The sequence below is a fragment of the Littorina saxatilis genome, linkage group LG1 (genome assembly GCF_037325665.1).
Source record: "Littorina saxatilis isolate snail1 linkage group LG1, US_GU_Lsax_2.0, whole genome shotgun sequence".
NCBI lineage: Eukaryota > Metazoa > Mollusca > Gastropoda > Littorinimorpha > Littorinidae > Littorina > Littorina saxatilis.
Genome location: NC_090245.1, coordinates 24,408,287 through 24,429,133, shown reverse-complemented (window position 1 = coordinate 24,429,133; position 20,847 = coordinate 24,408,287). Strand labels below are relative to the sequence as shown.

The window sequence follows — 20,847 nt, the reverse complement described above, 5'->3', positions numbered from 1 at the left end:
CGGCCAATGTGGGGATTCGACCTATCCGGCCAATGTGGGGATTCGACCTATCCGACAAAAATGGGGATTCGACCTATCAAAAAAAGGCCGCGGATATATATGTTGCGAGTAATGTATCACTGTTGCTAATGTGTGCATCACACACCCAACTTATACCAAGCATATGGAACAGGCAAAACGCTCCCGAAGTCATGAAATAAGAACCGTTTTGATCTGAACGTGAGATAGTTTCACAACTTTACGTTGCTTAATTACTTCAACGAATGAGCAGCCAGTTTAGTGCTATAGGCATATATATACTGTTAGTTATAGGACAAGAAAATGCATTCGTATCGGAGCATTGCGACACTGTCGGTGAACAATTGGGCATCGTTTTGACCAAAGCTTTCAATGAACTTCAAACTACAGACAGCTTAATTGAACGAATACGCACCCATTCTAGTGAAAGTCAGATACTACGGCTAGTGACGGGAATAAAAACCAATGCATTTATTTTGGTCAGTGGAATATTGTTGGTGGCCAACATGCCATTGCCATGCAGCGAATCCTTTAGAGTGTGGTGAGATTTTGTGCAACTTCTTATCGGATGACTGCTGAATGTGGGTGGTTTTCTTATTTCCCTAGCAAAACAGGCAGTCTGTTTAGTATGGTATTTATTAAACCTAATAAACAAAAGAAAACGAACTTTAGCACAGACACAAACATTTACATACACAGACAGGAGAAGAAACGAAGCTGAACCGAAGGGGTCCCCAACTCACCCGTACCCACCCACCCTCTTCCTTCCTCTCTGTCTGTCTGTATCGCTCACCTCCACCTCCTCCTCTCTTTCCTCCCTCCTTCTCAATCCCCCCCCCCCCCCCCCCCTCTCTTTTTCCAATATCCTTAGTAGTGCTATAAGGTCGAAGAATCGAAGTGAAAAGTGATGAGAGAAATGCTTAGTCGTCCTCGCTGCCGGAGGCACTAGAGCCAGTCAGTCACAGTAACTGGTCAGATTACCATCCCGTTACTTTGCCTTCCTTCCGGTTATCTGGTGTCGTCCCCAGTAAATTAGCTTCGTACACACTCGACACTATTACTCTCACCCTAGAGAAAGTACGGAAGGGTTTGGTCTGTCGCTCTGACTGAATACTCGAAGATTATGTTTTGTAAAGCTATTTAGCTTCCCGTGTAAACTTCCATGTGCGCCATCTTTTGAGGTTCCACGTATAGAAACGTATTGTGTAATAACTACCTTGTTATTTGTATATGAATTAACTTATCATTTATTTACTTGTTATTGCTGAATCGAGTCTCGCTTGTGTCTACGGAACGAGCTTCTGGACAATTTGTCAGATAAGTTTATATTCTGTATTTTAAGTGTTCGTCTGTCTGTTCACTTAACAAACCGCTGGGTCGAAGATCAGTGACCGTAACTTTTTGTTTTGTCACAATTAAACGTTTGTATAACATACCTTACTTGTTTTATGTTTAATTTTAATTACCTTGCTCTGTTATACGTGGGTGCACTACGCTTTGTAAAACATCTTTGCTTCCAAACACAACACCTAAGGAGACATTTTTGTGTGTACACATTTTTGTCATTTACGCCTGACGTTTTGCAGCAGTGTGCGTGTAACGATTAACATAATTCAAGGAAACGACAGAGCTTTTGTTTTGTTCTTTCTTCTAAGTTTGTTTTTTATTGGGTGCTTGTGCTAACCTGAAGTAGATACTCTTGAGAGACTCAACAGTCGAAGAGCATACAATGCTCCTCTGAGACACCTTAATGTTCATGTAATACATCGGATATATAAATGCTTTTTGGCAAGAACACAGACTGGATATTTATCAATATTCGACAGCCTGTACACAATTTAATTTGTCATTACAAAATAATGTTTGAATATCATATTACAAAATAATGTTTGAATATCATTACCAGAGGTAACAGCTCACTCGCTCATTCTGAAGTTCATACGCTGCCGGCTTCCTCAAACATGCGATGAAACTTACGCTAATATATTTTTTTTTGCAATCGATAACTGCGATTTTCATCAAAACATAATTAACATTCTTCCCGACGTTATTTCATCTAAACATCTGAGAAGGAATCCCACCAAGCCATCGAAAACTGCAGCTGCAAACATGTACATGCGTTGGTAGATCTGTCCATGCGTGCTTGATTGTTCAAGTGCAGATTATCAGACTGAGAGTAGGTCAAAGTGCCCTACCTTCCTCCCTGACGTCCAAGTCCTGCACTGTCTGTTCAATGACCAGGGCTCTCTCGTGACCCGGACACACCCTGACTGCCCGCTCCTCCTCTCCTTCCTCTCTCTGAAAAACAAAAAAAAATGTGCGCAGATTGAAAACAAAGCAAAACACACCAAAACACAACAAACAAACAAAAACAAAACTAAAGAAACAAATACATGAATTTAAAAAAAGGGGGACGGTGAAATTATATGTTTTCTTCTTATTATAGTACTGCGTTCGACTGGTAGTGTCAATCTTGAAATCCTGACGACACCATGAAGTGGCGATTCCTGTGTCTTAAAGCAGGCCTCAAAACAAGCCGACGATACTCTTTCTGACGTTATTGTCTGGCTGTGATTGCGAGAAGGGTTTGTTGCGTATCAGTCAAGAGTTGGCAGTCATGTTGTTGCTGATTGCACTACAATGCATTGATTCCAGGTCAAAAAGCTAAACAGGTCTTCGGAGCTCTTACTCTAATGCTTACTGACCTTGATCCAGTGCAGCCAAGTAACCAGCAACACGACTGCCAACTCGTTATCATAACCCCGCTTTGCGCTGTGTCGTCAGAAACTGTATCAGCATGCTGGACAACTACAGAGGGTGTGGCCATGTTGTGTTGCAGAGTGTGAAAATGGGTGTGGAGCAGGGGGCGCTCGCTGTTCTGGGAGGGACCTGACCACCTGCCTGTCTCATTTCTTCTTCTTCTCGTTCGCATGTCGCACTTAAAGATCAGTTCTCAAGATGAAGTTGGTCGTCTCCTGTATTAAGTGTAATTCATTAGCAGGACCGTGATGTTTGTTTTCTAGGGGGAGCGAGAGAGACTTGGCCGGATCTCCTCCCTCAGCTGTCGAAGATCCCTGCAGTCCTGGAGAATGTGTTCTGCGCGCTGTTTCTGTCTATCTGTCTGTCTGTCTGCCTGTTCGTTCTTCCTTCAGTTCGTCATCACAGTTGCTAACTTCCGCGGGGAAGACGGGGTTGTGGTCAAAGAGGAAGGTTGTCTGATACGGACCGGTTCCTAATATGGACCACCTCCTGTTCTGACAAACTAACGTTGCTGGAGCTCTCAAAACAATTTTATTCGCTGTATTTACCCTTTTTGGATAAGTTGCACATGTCAAAACAATTGCAGAAACACAAACCACAAAACCGTTTGGATATTTTCTCTTCTTTTTTTTAACACTTTAAGGCAGCGTTCACTCCAAACTTTACGCTAAAAACGGATTAGTTTCGGTCAACAGCCAAAGCTGTTATCACACAAGACGTGCTATATATGACAGTTAAGACTGTATTTGTTACATTTTAGGAGTGATGCCCCGAGTTTTTACTGCCCCCCCCCCCCCAAAAAAAAAAAAAAAAAAAAAAAAACAAAATCTCAAGGTATGTTTATGTCCCCTAATATGGACCACCTTCAACAAATAAGGAGAATAAAAAAAGCAAGAGAGAGAGAGAGAGAGAGAGAGAGAGAGAGAGAGAGAGAGAGAGAGAGAGAGAGAGAGAGAGAGAGAGAGAGAGAGAGAGAGAGAGAGAGAGAGAGAGAGAGGGGGGGGGGGGGGAAAGACGAAACAAAGGCGTGACTGATGTGCACAAACTGGGTTAACCGAACTGTTTTTAACAAGACACAAAAAGGAGGCATAACTGGGTCATCTGCAGCACCAATCCACAAACACGCATTTTCGAAATAACAGTTCCCCTATGCTGCTTTTAAAAAAGCTGAATAATGGAGGCAACCCATTAGGTTTCAGTGACTTGCGTCGGGGAAACTAAGCAATACCACAGTCTGACCACTGGATTTTTGTATTCGCCTAATGGATATCACCATTTGCAATTTAAAGGCCAAATAACCTTATTTCCGGTCTCTAATGAAGAATATTGCTTGAAATCAATGTGAGGAAAATGCCTGATGCTTAAGAAGAGAGCAAGAGAGAGAGAGAGAGAGAGAGAGAGAGAGAGAGAGAGAGAGAGAGAGAGAGAGAGAGAGAGAGAGAGAGAGAGAGAGAGAGAGAGAGAGAGTGGTGTTAGGGTGGAAGGAGAGATAACAAGAAACAGAAGAAGGAGAAGAAAAGCAAGATCCATCAAATCAGAATGCCATTTTCCCAAACCACAAGCACAAGCCCCGACCACCATTAACTTCAGTCGACGCGCGGTGACCTCTATAAATAGACGGGGGGGGGGGGGGGGGGGGGGTGGTGATATATATGCCCGTTGACCTTCTCTACAAATAGGGGGGGGGGGGGTATCCCGGACTTAAAATAGAATACGGGACTGTGGGAAAGCTGTTCACGGGCACTTGAGCACTAAATTCGATTTTTAATACACGACTTAAAACTTTTCAAATGAATTAAAATGAATAAAATACAAGAATAACGAGCTCAGAAAGTAAGAAAAGTTGAAAACCGAAGAAAGAAAAGTTACAAAAATTCTTGTCAATTACGCGATTCGAACCCTACCACTGAGCTAACTCGACGCACATATATTCGGGGTGAAAATAAAAAGTAGAACTTCAAACATGCATTACACGTGAGTGACGTCATTGAATGATAAGGATTTCCCTACCCAGAAATCCCCACGGATTTTGAGACTTGGAAGATTTAGTTCGGGACGACGACGCTATAAGGCCGGTTTATCATATAAAGGGAAGCAAGCGGTAAAAAACGGGCGTCAACATAGCCAATGAAGGGGGATACAACGGGCGTGAACATAGCCAATGAAGGGGGATACAAACTAATACACCTTTGCCAAAACCAAAAAGGGTATAATTTTCTGTCCTCGAGTTGTCAACAACTCGGAGGGAAAAAGCTTCTACGCCATCTCCACATCGCCCTCTTCAATTTTGAAAAGACAGCGGCAAGCAACGTTGTCATTAAGATAATGCCCATTTCCCCCACCTAAAAATAAAACAGATGAACTATTTCCGGTGTGACACTTTCCGCAGATAAAATGACCCCGTGAAATTAAAATTACGTAAGATAAACACATTAACTTTTAAAAAGATTCTTGCGACAGATTTCGGACCCCAACCACATCATTATTTCTTGTGTCAGTTCATTCCAACTTTCTATGCCACTTAAGGCAGGTAACTTGACTATACCTGCGACACCTTTCGGATTAAAGATTTTATTTTACGGGGATCACGTAACCGCCACTCAAATATATCGACCTGACAAAAAAGTAAGGTAACAATAAAAAATTAACGAACATTCATAATAGGCAAAACTTAGCAACTTTTTACATTCGAGAAGGACGTCAATTTAATAATCTACCCACAACAGCTTGTTAGTTACCCTGGATTGCGTATTTGTTGTTAATTGTTATGCAGGTGTCGATCGCATGGGCAGCTATATACATGGGAAGTTTTGCGTCAATTTTGAGGTATACCATGAAAAAAAGCGCTGTATTTCAGCAATGAACAAACCGAATGGTTTGAAACGTCTGGGATATTATGCCTACATAATACAACATGCTTTGAGTAAAATGTTGGATTGTTGCAGGTATTTTTGCAGATACTATGCAATACTGCGGGAAAAGTTTAAAATCCCGTCATAGGATTTTTTGTACCTTACATCCAAACAATTCATGACTTGCGATGGGTTTAGGTACTTGAGAATTTTTTTTCTTGCATGCAAACGTTGCTAAATTTGGCTCAAGCCGTTTTCGTGTGATGTTAGACCTTGAAACTTCGGTTTTTGTTGGGTTGATATTGGAGTACCCTCATTTGAGTGGCTGTCATGTGACCGCTGTGAAAGAAATCCTCGATCCCAAAGTTGTGCCACCTTGCAAAAAGAACTGGCTTTTACAACATTATTATATAGTTTTTATAAATCAACATTGGTATACATTTCCTATTTAAGATTTTTTTTTTAAATGGATGCAATGTATACACTTGTTTGTGCCACAATTAGATTCTAACATCCACGCATTTGTTTGTGCCACAATTAGATTCTAACATCCACACATTTGTTTGTGCCACAATTAGATAACATCCATTTACTCCAGAGAAGGGGAAGATAGACAAGGAGATGAACGCGTAATTGACGTAACATTAGACGCTGAACAGCTTCAGGCCGTGTGGGAAAGTAATTAGTCGACAGTCGCAGAAAAGTGCGTGCGGATGACAGTCGGACTGCAAGCCAGCTCAACTGCCACTGAAGTATTGCCCAGCACGGCGTCATAACAAGTTCATTCCATGTTTTCGAAATGAACTCTTTCCAAATGTGGTGAGTGAGAGAAATCTGTATTGACATTGTGTGACTGTGTCAATAGAATTATTATTTCTAGCGCCTGTATTGCGTCGTAGGCTGTCATCATAGGTATGACGTAGGTTTCAGGGTTTCGTCATTCAAAGGCAGGGGTGTCAGCTTGTGTCTATTGGTTACTTCTGCGTGTTAGATTTTGATGAAACACACAGATTATGCATTTGTTTGAATATTCCTGAATGGGGAATGTTTAGTTTTGTTCTTAATAAGTTAAATTAGTTTAGATCGTATTGATAAAAGAATGTTTGGGTTGGTGACGCATAATCAAGCAGCGTCATATAGGGCCCTCTCCCCCCTTCCCCTTTTCCCGACTAAAATGAGTAAAAGTTGAAATGAACTCGCCCAACGTTGAAAACAAGCGCGCACTTCTGACCTGGTACTGGCAGAGAAAAGCATGTCAAGCTTTGCCGGAATTTGTATGCATTGTGGATTTGTGTGCATTTGGAAGTGAAACAGTGTTTGGATTTGTGCCTGTGCATAAGCTGTGACTTATGGATTGGATTGTGCATCTGTGAAATAATCCTTTTCTGGGAATGTGCCACTGTTTGTGGAATCCGTGTGTGTTGGTGTGTACCAACTAGACTGATCCACTGATGGAGTGTGTGATGGCTGTATTTCCTGGATTTTATTAGCCAGCCAGTAGGGAATGCTGTTGTGAACCAGGGAGTTTCGTTTCGTGTACAGAGATGATGTAGACCAGCCAAGCGGACTCTTGGTGGGATAGCGTGTTTATTACCGTGTTTTTTCTAGAGCGTGTTGTGTGTTGGTAGAGCACACACTAGTGACTTTATAGTGTTGTGGCAACATACCTTTTTTGAAGTAGAGATTTGACTCAAGCTACTTTTGATTTGAGTGCGGAGTATGTGTTTCCACCTTTTTCAGACTAAGTGTTGAAAGTGTTTATTGGAAAAGTAGCATTAGTCTGACGAACCTATTTTTTTACTTTTATTTTAAATGCTTGGTGATTGTGTGCGTGTGTGTTATGCAATAAAAGAGGACAGAGAACATTCAGCAATTTATTCATCGAACTTTTATTTTTAGTGTATTCTTTCCCTCTCGCTTCTTCTAAAATTTGCCACCACCCGCATGCGCTCAACCACACAAAGTCAAAATGACTAATTCATACGCACAGCTTTTTCATAACAAAAAAATGACCAACATGTAGAAGACACACCCACACCCCCCGCCCCCCCCCCACACACACACACACACTCACACTCTAACACATGCGCAACAAACCTGTAAGGTCACAACAGCTTACCCTCCCGACAGCCACCAACCCCCCTCCCCAATCACCAGCCCATTCCACAACACATTTCGACCCCGCAACTTCATGATCAGGACCACGGACACTGTCACATGCCGATACACACACACACTTTACACTGTACACTACAGGACCTGAGGGTGGGCGGTGTCTGCGGACGACGCACCAGTGCACACAGGGTTTCTGTATCACTCTCGCACGTTGTAATTAGCTATTCCTATCCTCTCTTTGCCCTGCTGATGACAGTGCGGGCTCTGCGCTTTCCAAATTCACAGATTACTACCATTGTTTGTATCCGCTGGCCAAAACGTCTGTCCACACGTGCTGAAGATCCCAGAAGTGTTCCAATGAACTTGAAGCCTGTTCAAGCATAACTGTGCATAGTCAACAGGCAGGCGTCAATGCGTCGAGGTCAATTTTACGTTTTAACGTGCCATTTTATTGATTGATCTTTTTATGGTATGAATAATGAAGTTAGTGTTGTTATTTATCACCGCCGTTACCAGTATGCGGCATGTACCTTGCCTCGTGTTCCGCTGCTACATCAACTAGCAAGGAATTACACTCTAAACTAGAAGTTTTCAAATGTGAACACTCTTTTTGAAACCGGTTGTGAACACTGTGTGACATACTAGCAAAAAGTAGCACACAGGGCAAAGAGTAGATGCTGTTTAGCAAGTAGAATTATATAGTATCTCACACAGTGTTCACATCAACTGGTTACACAAAGTGTGTTCACATTGGAACACTTCTGGTTTAGAGTGTAATAATAAAAACAAAGAAGCAGGCAGTGTTCATTTTTGGGGGGTTGATTTCCAAATGGAAGGATACTCTTATTACAAACAAAAGCTTGGAAAGATCTGTGATAACGTGCATGATCGCTTACAGGAGAAGGAAGGTGCCTTTTAACTCGGGCAGCTGCTAGAAAGACAGGCAAATCGTTACAGACAGCACGATCATTATCATCGAACAGTTAACAATCAGCTGAGGTGAACAATTGGAACATGGTCGCTTACTCTGTCATTAAGTTTAACTTTAACAAGTAGCTTGAAGGGAGAAAACTGGAACAGGTCTGTTTGACCTCTTTGAGCCATAGCTAACCCTTTCGCACTGTTCTCGTTGATCAACATAAACTGAGCAAGTTTTAAGAGTTTCTGTGTGCAGGGGGCAAAACCTTCCCATGGTTACATTTTCCAGAACAAGTCGGCCGATTTGTTTGGACATTTTCAAGGTCGTTAGCAAATAAATATAGAATAATAAAAGTAAAAGGAGAGGGAAAAATGAAGACAGAAGAGAATAGACATAAAAGAATGAAGGGTCATGTCGTCGTCTGTAACTATATAAAAAATTTAATCCGCTTGGTCCGTGTTGTCTGCCAAAGCAAGCCCTCAACAAATGGAAATCTAACTGTACTATCACAGCTTAAAGAAAGCCTTCAGTAGCTAGAAGATTAATAGTAATATAACAGCATGAAAAGTTCTCAGTAACTGGAAGTCATATATATGTCGTGCCTAGATCCTGAAAGTGCCTAAGTTCTTGAATTAGGTAGTCTCTTGCCTAATTCGTGAAATAGGCAACGGCTGTGCCTAAACTGTGAAATCAATGTTGAATTTTGCCTAAATTTGTGAAATTTATGATTTAGGCTGCCTATTGCATAAATTAGGCAGCCTAAGTCGTGAAATTAGGCAAAGTTTCGATTTAGGCACGACTGCTGTACAATTTCGGCAAAAATGTCAACAGAATAGGCAAAATCCTTGCCTAATGTGTCAAATCAATTCTAAGGTCTAACTGTTTTACAAATTAGTCACTGTTTGAACGCCAGTAACAATAATGAAACTTAAAATTCAAACATACTGCTATCATATGTACCATTTACATGACTAATTATAATAAACAAATTTTACAAAAGCAAAACAAAAATACCCCTCTACCTCATTTACAAACATTTAAAGTTTAAAAAAGGTAAACATTATCCCAGTTTGGACTAGGGTCAAAAAAGAGAAACCCACGACGTTCCAGTTCAACTCGATTTTCTGAGATTACATGTCTTGTTCTTGCAAGATGAATTGTTTGGGTGGCAGTGACTATGGCAGTGGTTTTTACATTTAGTCAAGTTTTGACTAAATGTTTTAACGTACAGGGGCTAGGGGGGAATCGAGACGAGGGTCGTGGTGTATGTGCGTGTGTGTGTGTGTGTGTGTGTGTGTGTGTGTAGAGCGATTCAGACTAAACTACTGGACCGATCTTTATGAAATTTGACATGAGAGTTCCTGTGTATGAAATCCCCGAACGTGTTTTTCATTTTTTTGATAAATGTCTTTGATGACGTCATATCCGGCTTTTCGTGAAAGTTGAGGCGGCACTGTCACGCCCTCATTTTTCAACCAAATTGGTTGAAATTTTGGTCAAGTAATCTTCGACGAAGCCCGGACTTCGGTATTGCATTTCAGCTTGGTGGCTTAAAAATTAATTAATGACTTTGGTCATTAAAAATCTGAAAATTGTAAAAAAAAAAATAAAAATTTATAAAACGATCCAAATTTACGTTCATCTTATTGTCCATCATTTTCTGATTCCAAAAACATATAAATATGTTATATTTGGATTAAAAACAAGCTCTGGAAATTAAATATATAAAAATTATTATCAAAATTAAATTGTCGAAATCAATTTAAAAACACTTTCATCTTATTCCTTGTCGGTTCCTGATTCCAAAAACATATAGATATGATATGTTTGGATTAAAAACACGCTCAGAAAGTTAAAACAAAGAGAGGTACAGAAAAGCGTGCTATCCTTCTTAGCGCAACTACTACCCCGCTCTTCTTGTCAATTTCACTGCCTTTGCCATGAGCGGTGGACTGACGATGCTACGAGTATACGGTCTTGCTGAAAAATGGCATTGCGTTCAGTTTCATTCTGTGAGTTCGACAGCTACTTGACTAAATGTTGTATTTTCGCCTTACGCGACTTGTTGGCTTTCTTGCAAGTGCATCTGGCTGTATCACACTTCCCATTGCAAGAACATTTTTTGAACCCTTGTCCTCCATGCCTTGAATGAAGCTGAGCGATGCTTCTCATTGGTAGGAGAGTGTCCTTCACTTGGTCAGCAGTGACAATTTGGAAATCGGCCTCGATAATTAGATTGCGGGAGAGCATAGTGTTGATGATGCCATGCTTGGTGCCAACTTGGTACAGGTCGTTGTGAACCTTCAGGACCACCCCAGGCACGTTTCTGCAATCAAGGCGCCCACGATCAAACTCGCTGACTGGAACCAGCACGCCGTCGTTTTGCAGCAGTGGAACCAGCTTGGCTCTTGTTGTTCGCAGCATTTCAGCACGGCTTTTTTCTTGTCCTTCACGTGCATCTTGTCTGCACTGCGTCAAGATGCTTGCATGATCTTCTAGAGCTGTACTTGAAGTGGCGGCCCCTCCAACTGCACCTTCTATCTTTGCATCATTTTCAGTTGAATTCTGTGGACCGAGTTCTTCTAGACCTGTACTTGAAGTGGCGGCACCTCCAACTGCACCTTCCACCTCTGCATCATTTTTAGTTGAATTCTGTGGCCTGAGTTCTTTGTCAATTCTTGCCGCAGCAGCGTTTTCATTTTCAGGCGCTGCTTCATCATTTTTATCCCCAGCTGCCTCAGGCTCAACCTGCAACTTGCATTCTGGACAGGACTTCCAAAAGGTCCTCTTCTTTTTCTAGCCTTGCGATGACCTCCTTTGGCAGGCACGTTCTTTCAAGCCCAGACGTTTTCTTCCGGCCACAGAAAACTTCCAGTGGTTCTATAGTTTAGGTTGCGATGAGTGGATGAGTATTTTTGCAGCTGGACGAATCTGAGCCCCTCAGCCCACTTAGTGGTGTCGTTGTCGATGGCCCACGCGGTCAGCATCTGTTTGACATCAGCGTTGGAACGCTCAACAGATCCCTGACTCTGAGGATGACGAGGAGATCCGTGCACCATGGTGAGTCCGGGCCATATCTCGACCATTTCATTGATCACGTGAGCAGTGAACTCCCTTCCGTTGTCACTTTGGAGCACAGTCGGTGGCGTAATCATCCAAAAAATATCAATTCAGTTGTAGGAGGTTTCTGCAGCCGTTTTTGTTTTCATTGGACGAAGAAAAAGGAACTTCGAGAAATGATCTTGATAATTAAGGTTGTACTTGAATTCCCTATCAGGCGCAGATTCCATCACGATCAAGTCCACCTGACCTCGCTCTAAGATGTTTTTGGTTTGCAGTGGTCGGACAACTAGTCCCTTGTTGGGCTTGGTTTTCTTTTTCTGGCAAGTTTCGCAGTTGGAGACAAACTCTGCTATCATCTTCTGTGTCAAATTGTCGTACCTCATCTTCTTCTCGCCTCCATGCCCAGTTGACAGGTGTGCATCAAATTAGGCAAAATTCAACATTGATTTCGCAGTTTAGTCACAGCCGTTGCCTATTTCACGAATGAAGCAAGAGACTACCTAATTCAAGAACTTAGGCACTTTCAGGATCTAGGCACGACATATATATATATATATATAATTATATACTAGACTAGATGATTACCCGCTTCGCCGGGTACCGGCTTCGCCGGGAAGAAGTAGAGCCGAATACCAGGCTGCGCCTGGGACCCGGCTTTGCCAAGTGTACGCCGGCTTCGCCGGCGCACGAAGGAAAGGAGATAAACGCGCAAAACACTGGAGACCTTCTAAAAATAGTAACGTGCAGTGACCTTCTAAAAATAGTAACGTAGTAACGGGAATATGGATTGACGCCACACGGAGGAAGGGAGATAATCGCGGCTGAAAACACTGGAGAAGATAAGGAAGAGTTACTAGTAGAGGATCCCGACAAAAAGCAAAACAAAAATCGGTTCAGCGCGCACAGCGCTGCGCGCTGAGAGCACGTGTTGAAATATCTCATCGATGAGGTTGTGTCCGGGGTGTAGCTGAATACGGTGTCCAAATTTGAAAAAGATCCACCGAGAACTTTGGCCGTGCATCGCGAACAGACAGACAGACAGACAGACAGACAGACAGACACTAGTCGTATATATATATAGATGAATACCCGCTTCGCCGGGTACCCGGCTTCGCCGGGTGAGTGGCGCACCAATACCGTACGCGATTGACGCCACACGAAGGAAGGGAGATAAACGCGCAAAACACTGGAGAAGATAAGGAAGAGTTACTGGGAATGGATGTACAGAAAAACCAAAATCGGTTCAGCGCTGCGCGCCGAGAGCACGTGTTGAAAATTTTCATCGAGCAGATTGTGTCTGGGGTCTACCTGAATATGCCCACCAAATTTGAAGCAGATCCATCGAGAACTTTGGCCGTGCATCGAGAAGTGACAGAAAGACAGACAGACACACACAAGCCGTATATAGATATAGATATATCGGTGTTTGTTTGTCTATCACGGCGCAGTAATCAGCAGGCAGAAAAGTGGCCTATCTCTCCTTTAATCTCGTGGCTTCTAACCATCGGTTTCTCTTGAAATATCCCGAAGTTGTTTAGCTGGTAGTTATCAACCATTGATAGATTCAATGTACAGAGAAAAAAAGTTGATTGAAAGTATCAAAATCTGAACAGTGCGTTGATTTCTGTGGTTGCTTTTAATAATGTTGGCGGATGTCGGCGGTCTGTCCACGGATGGCTGCGTTCACAACCACACACTGCGTATATTGCGGAACGCTGGGGACGATCACGGTTTTACGCCGACTTTGCGCCGACGCCGTAACATGTGGCGTCCACGGGCCCAGAAATTGCTGCGGAACGTCGCGGATGGGCGAGTTTGGGGTATTTAAAGGGCCAGAATCCTGGGGATTTCATTCACTCCCTTCACTGATACCTACGGTTATACATCTACTGAATCTAAAGGGGGAATTTACTTTTTGTGAGGTATTTATTTTGGACCTAATGCATATCTACTGCAGTCTACTGGTCTCTACTGCTGTGTACTGTAGTATATCACAGAGTACTGAAGTTGCATATTGATGCTGGTTTGCAAACACGAATACTGATGCATATGCAATCATGTCTGCAGTTTGCTGTAGCGGAAGGACAATCTGATGCAGTTCAAAGAATAAGAAGACGGGGGAAGAAGAGAAGTATGATGGTCAGACCATGGTTGAAGCGCGACAAGTGTTCTGGTCTGCCACGGTCGTCTGAATGGCTCGAAGATGATATGACATATGGATATGGACAGCCGGATATGACATCATCAAAGGAATGTATTGAAAAAATGAAAAAAAGGTCGATGATATGTTGAAAAATGTGCACGTAAAGTTTCATCAAAATCTGTTGGGCGGTTTTGTTGGAATCGTTGCTCAATCGCACTACACACACACACACACACACACACACACACACACACACACACACACACACACACACACACACACACACCGGGAGAAAAAAGTCCCCTCCATTCCGTAAAGTATAGACTAAATGTTAAAAAAAAACTAAACACACACACACACACACACACACACACACACACACACACACACACACACACACACACGCGCACACAAACACACAACAACAAAAAAATCTTGGAAAGACAGAACAACAGGCTGTTTTCATTAAACATCAGAAAAAATAAACCACATTTGAGCGACCACAAAAAGAACAGTCAGCAGCATGCCACAAAAACTGGAACGTCTTCAAAAGATCACGACAACAACAACCAGACAGCAAAACATAGGAGCCGACACAAAACAGCAGGAGGAATGAGGATAAATGCAATTACATACGAAACAAAAAACGCGCGCGCGCACACACACAAACACACGCACGCACGCACGCACGCACGCACGCACACACACACACACACACACACACACACACACACACACACACACACACACACACACACACACACACACACACACACACACACACACACGAACTGAAATAATATTTTTGATTAAAAAATCTGTGTGATACAGACAGAGCAGAGAGACAGAAACATGATGATAATAATTATGATGATAAAATCGTTTATTTAACGTCACTCTGCAAAAACATTGGCGACATTTGTCTTAGATTAAAAACACACACAGGCGCGCACACAAACTTTCCTTTTATGTACAGTGGTTCACCACCCTCCCATCCCCCGCACACTCTCGCTCATCTAATTAAAAATGGTAATAAGAGATACTTGGATATAAAATGGTATTCTTAAAGGTTCTGATAAAAATATAAAGTAGCTCTATGAGAAGCAATGGTGTCAGCCGCAGCAATGTCTCTTCATATCCAGGGACCAAGTGGGTGCGTGTGCACAAGTCCAGCGATAAGTTTGGGACCTTGCCACCCAAGGTCTTTATTAAAACTTAAAAGATAGCTTATTTTTTCATTTGGGGTATTTGGCAGGATATTTCTATTCGAGTTTATAAACTGAGTCAGGGGTTGAAAGTGGCATGAGTTCAAATCACACTCCAAAGTCAAATGAGCAATGCTGAGGTCGGATTGACATGTGCATTTAAGCCGCTAGAAATGTGTAGTTCCCAGCTTCTGCCCTTAGGCGGTTAATCCTTTTTATTACACGTGGGCATGCATTATAGGTGTTCATCTGTTTTGATGGGGCTTCCTGGATGAGCCAGCCAGAGCTTATAGCCGTGTGCATGTATTTGTTCCTCCATTCTCTCCAGAGAAGAGAGTCTGTAAGGTTACTGATCTCAGAAGCAGACAATGGCAGGTCTACCTCGGAGGCGCCTATGCCTTGGGTAGTTTCTTTATCGGCATTGTCTGCTCTCTCGTTTGCCAGGCACGTTCACGTGTGCTGGACACCAGACCAGGTTAATCTCGCTTCCTTTTTTATAATTTTATTTGCCAGCTCCTTTATGGCAATGACAAGATCCTGTCTTTTTGATCTTTTGTTAGTTCTTAATGCTTCAATGGCTGCTTTGGAGTCAGAGAATATAGCTATCTTTTGAGGAGGAGTGTTCTTGAGGTTGAGATGAACAAGCGACATGCAGATGGCAAGGAGCTCAGCTGAGAAGATCGAGTTTCTGTTGCACAGTTTAAATTTCCCAGTCAGGTCATCGCTGGGGATTACAAAAGCTGCGCCAGCCTTCTTGTCATCCAAAACTGACCCGTCTGTGTAAACATGAACATGGCCTTTGTATACAGTATCAATGTGCTCAAGGGCTTGTATCCTGAGTAATAACTGATCATCCTTTGTAGCTGTACAATATTCTGTGTCAAAATTCATTTCTTTCATTGTCCATGAGGGATCACGAGATATGGGGTTTTGGGCCACACCATTTGGGTCGACACTGATTTCGTTAAAGAGTGAAGCATTGAATTGAGCCAGTGAGGTGAAAGCAGTGCCAAAGTGGGTCTTTTTGTTTTGGACATGGTTGTAATGCGGTTGTAGCTCCTCTTCTGTTGAGTTTTGCACTGTGTTGGCTCGAACATTGTAATCCGCGCAGCACTTACGTCGCCACATGTCAAGAGGGAGGAATCCTGCTTGGTGGTATACAGTGGCCTGCTTTGAATGCTTTGGGTGTCCGAGGGCAAGCCGAAGGGTACGACATTCCGCTGACTGTAGCTTATCAAGCCATTTTCGAGCCGACGAGAAGTAGGCCTCCTGTCCATATGATAGTCTTGATCTTAGCTCTGGTGATGTTTGTTAGAATAACTGGGCACTTTGCCCATGGTTGGGCAGTCAGTATCTTAAGAAGGTTGATGGTCTTATTTGCTTTGCTTAAAAGATACTTTAAATGAGCAGTCCATAGTCCATTTGAGGTAAAAAGTACGCCCAGATATTTCACCTGCTGACTGGGTGAGACAACATATTTATCTAGTGAGAACTGTATCTTTTCTCGATCTTCCAGTTTTCGGTTTGTAAAGACAACGAATACAGTTTTCTCGGCAGAGAGAGTGAAGCCATTCTCCCGCATGTTTAGTTCGCAATGTTATCTATAGCTGTTTGCCACTTTTTAGAGAATTTGTGTTCTGTATTATAGGTTTTGTGTTAATACTCTTTGCATAGAGCGGGTATATAGCTCAGTTGGTAGCGCGCTGGATTTGTATTCAGTTGGCCGCTGTCAGCGCGAGTTCGATCCCAGGTTCGGCGGAAATTTATTTCACAGGGTCAACTTTGTGTGCAGACTCTCTTCGGTGTCCGAACCACCCCCCGTGTATACTACATTGGATGTGCACGTTAAAGATCCCACGATTGACAAAAGGGTCTTTCCTGGCAAAATTGCTTAGACACAGTTAATAATTGTCTACCATACCCGTGTGACTTGGAATAAGGCCGTGAAAGGTAAATATGCGCCGACATGGCTGCAATCTACTGGCCGTATAAAATTTCATCTCACACGGCATCACTGCAGAGCGCCTAGAACTGTACCCACGGAATATGCGCGATATAAGCCTCATTGATTGATTGATAGAGCAATACCATCCGCATAAAGCGTCAGTTCGGCTCCATGTGTTTTAACTGTCGATATGTCATGCAGCATAATGCTAAAAAGCAGTGGTGCTATTACTGAGCCCTGTGGCACTCCCATGTCAACTTTGCGAGTTGATGATTTGGCACCTTTATAATCAGTTTGAAAGGATCTGTTCAGTAGAAAGCTTTTTACGTATTGAAACAGACGGACAGTACGACAAAGCTAACAGAGAGCTGTAAAAAGTGTCGGTGTCTTGGTTCTTCTTCTTGTCGTTCGCTGTTAGATCGTCAGTCCGGACTGCAGGGCGAAACGTGCTGTCCTCTCCAAGTCCTCTTTGGGGCCGTATAGCTTCTTTTGTAGCGCTGTCTCCTCTGGCCAGGTGGTGTCCCTCAGAGCACTGTGGTATGGACAAGCCTGCAGGATGTGCTCTGCTGTCTGATTCTTGCCACACGGACATAGGGGGGAGGGAACTAGCTTCAGCTTTGTGGCCACATGTGTCTTGGTTAAAAACAACTCATTCAGGAGATATAGGGTGGCATGTAGAAACTCTTGGTACCACACAACACGCTACGCTAAAACAAAGTGTGGTTAAATAATTTTATGTTCATCTAGATCGGAATTGCTTTTCCATGTGCTGTCAAGGTTGGAATAGTGTTAATACCCTGTTCGTGTTTTCTTTGCATGCTCCACAATCCCAAAGGCATGCTGTTCGTTAGCCCCGGTTCGTCTTACCCACGTCTTCTCTACGACGGAAAGATATAAAAATCCCTCAGAGAAGGGTTGGCCCAGGGAATATAACTTTTTTCCTCCCTTCTTCTTTATTGTGAACATCGAAGTGCATGTAACCTGAGTAACTCGTAAAATTGAAATCCTCGATGCCTTCGCTTTGGAGATTCCTTGTGTGCGAGATAAAGGATGGACAACGTGGTAGAGCACAGCAAGACAGTAGTTAATCGAAACGCGCATCGCATGACCCGCTCACATCATCAGACATTGCGCAGCATACTACATGATTGCCTTTATGATGGATCTGCGTTTCAAACGTACAGATGACTGTAGGGTGTGTGTGTGTGTGTGTGTGTGTGTGTGTGTGTGTGTGTGTGTGTGTGTGTGTGTGTGCGTGCGTGCGTGTGTGTGCGTGCGTGTGTATATATGTTTGTGCGTGCATTGTATGTGTACGTGTGTACCTGTGTGTGTAGGGGGGGTGTGTGTGCGAGGGGGGGGGTATGGACGCATTCAAAAAACAGATACTGAAACACACACACACACACACACACACACACACAGACATGGGCAAGTTCGTACAGGCACACAGTTAAGAGCTCACACAAACACGTACACACGCACACATTCACACACGCAGACAAACACACCCATCCAACCACACACACCCATCCACCACCCCCCCCCCCCCCCACTGTTCTATCCACTTTGTAGGCTGATCTATTTGGATGTGCTCTGGAATCGTCATCAATCAGTAGATTACAATCTCTATCAACGATTAAGAAGAGAAAACAAGGCCTACATACACACAAAGACACCCACACAAAGACACCCACCCACACCTACACACACACGCGCGCGCGCAAACGCAGCTGAATGTCATTATTGTCTCTTATTCCCCCCTCTGCTTCTTTACCTCTGTAAACTTGTAGAGCTAGTTATTTTTCGATAAACACCCAGCAACCAAACAAATAACGACCCAGCAACAGCCTGAATCCTCGATAGCGCAATGGGTTGAGAAGCTGTTCTGCGTCGGTACTACTTTTGCGACTGAAAAGTTCCGAACGCTCTAATGTACGAAGTATACATCTCTGGAGCAAACAATACAAACATACCGCATTTAAATTAACAACTACAGGCTTGAACACATGAATCTCCATATAAAATCCATGAGTTTGGTTGTTTTCTGAATCTAGGTCTGCTGTGCACGAACGTTCATCACAAGCAAATTCCCAAGGCAAGTAACTCTCATACTTTTTCTAGCGACAAGAGTATTTCCCCTTTCAAATTTCTTTTCACTCAGTTTCTTCGACAACAGACTGCAACCCGACGGTCAGTTTTCAACAATATTTCATTTAATAAACAGATCACACGCAACCAAATGCACACATCTCATCAATTTAAACAACATAAAGCGGTTTCATACACTATTTTCCCCAGAAAACTGAACTTCATACAGTTTTTAACGTTGGAACACGGGTGCAAAAGTTCGTCTGCTAGTCCCATTTGACGAAAGAACATTATCCTAAGCGATACCAAAACATATACAGAACACACAATATCTGCCTTTGCCGCCACAGCAGAATAACAGCATATCTGTGTACTTGATTTTAGTCCAAAATAGGAAAACTGACAAGAAGTGTTAACAGAATGGAATGATTTGCACGGAACTATACAACCGCGCATTAATCGATCGCCTGTGCAGGTTGACTGGTTGAGTGAATAGGATTCGATCAAACTTTCGCAAAAAAACTCCTCTTTTCTTTGAATAACTGAAGAAAGGAGGAATAAAGAGGTTACACACCTCGTCTCAGTGATTATAAAAAATAATGGTCTCAGTTTGCGGTCATGAAAAAGCTCGCTAAAGCTCGCATTGTTCATGATCCGCTAACTTCGACCATTATTTTTAATAATCACTGAGACTCGGCATGTAACCTCTACGTATTTTCCCCGTCAGGCAATTGAACAAACGTTTTCCTTGAGAAGCCGTCTATCAACCAAGCTTCGATCGTGTCTCTCCTCTTTTCACACCATTCTGTGTTTTTCCAACGTTTCCTTTTATTTTGCTTTTGGGGTTCCTTTAAAAGTCACAGACCGTCCTCTTAAAACGGTTCGGGCCACGTTCGGTTCATATCTCAGGTCTGGCCAGGCTTATAAGGCATGGTATAACAAAATCCCTCAACTTGGACACATACCAAAATTCAATAGCCTGGCTGTTTTCTAAGCAGAGTGGGATTTTGTTATGAATCAATTTATTACATGCTATTAGTGTCATTCTGTTGTAAATTAATTCATAAAAAAATAAACTCTGCAACCAGGACGTTGGCTTTCGTATGTGCCAAAGTCAAGGGATGACCTTATCAACCATGAAAGCCTGGGTTGATCTGAAATCGTCAGCAGATCTGACTTCACAGGACGGACTGTGCCTTTAAATCTTCCAAACGTCTTCTCTCACGCGTTCGTGACCCCTTGATTTACTTGAGCGTCAGTATGAAGAACCGAAATTCGGCGCATGTTGACAACTGATCGCTTTCGGCTGAAATTACTCTAACCGGGCTACTGTGACTGCAAATGATGTAGCAATGCATTCTCTGTCTCTGTCTCTCTCTCGTTCTCTCTCTCTATCTATCTTACATTCTTATCTATGTACAATTCTAATGAACTATTATGAAACTTAAAGGCACAGTACGCCTCCCGTAAACCATCACAGATACTGTCAGGCTTTTACACACAGTACAAGCACCCGTTCGTTTAAACACTCACCGCTTGAGAACATCCTAGATGCCCTACGTAAAGAGCGAGCAATTTTCAAACAATTAATCTTGTGGATTGTCTGATCAGACAATCGGACGGTGCGTTTTGGCGCTAGACCTAACTTTTAAAATCTAAATGATAAATTGACAGCTTGTTGCACAAACATTCTTAAATCATAAAATAATTATTTTTTCATCAAGACGAGATCAGTACTA

The 20,847-nt window shown here is 42.7% G+C and overlaps 1 protein-coding gene across 1 annotated transcript in view; it reads right to left on the bottom strand.

Annotated features, from left to right (window-relative positions):
• The window catches only part of LOC138965476 (ATP-dependent DNA helicase Q4-like), a 430,431-nt gene that overhangs the window by 188,581 nt on the left and 221,003 nt on the right, over nt 1–20,847 (bottom strand). The window contains exon 17 of the mRNA XM_070337643.1: nt 2,214–2,316. Coding sequence (XP_070193744.1) covers nt 2,214–2,316 — 103 coding nt within the window. The remainder of the gene's footprint in view (nt 1–2,213; nt 2,317–20,847) is intronic.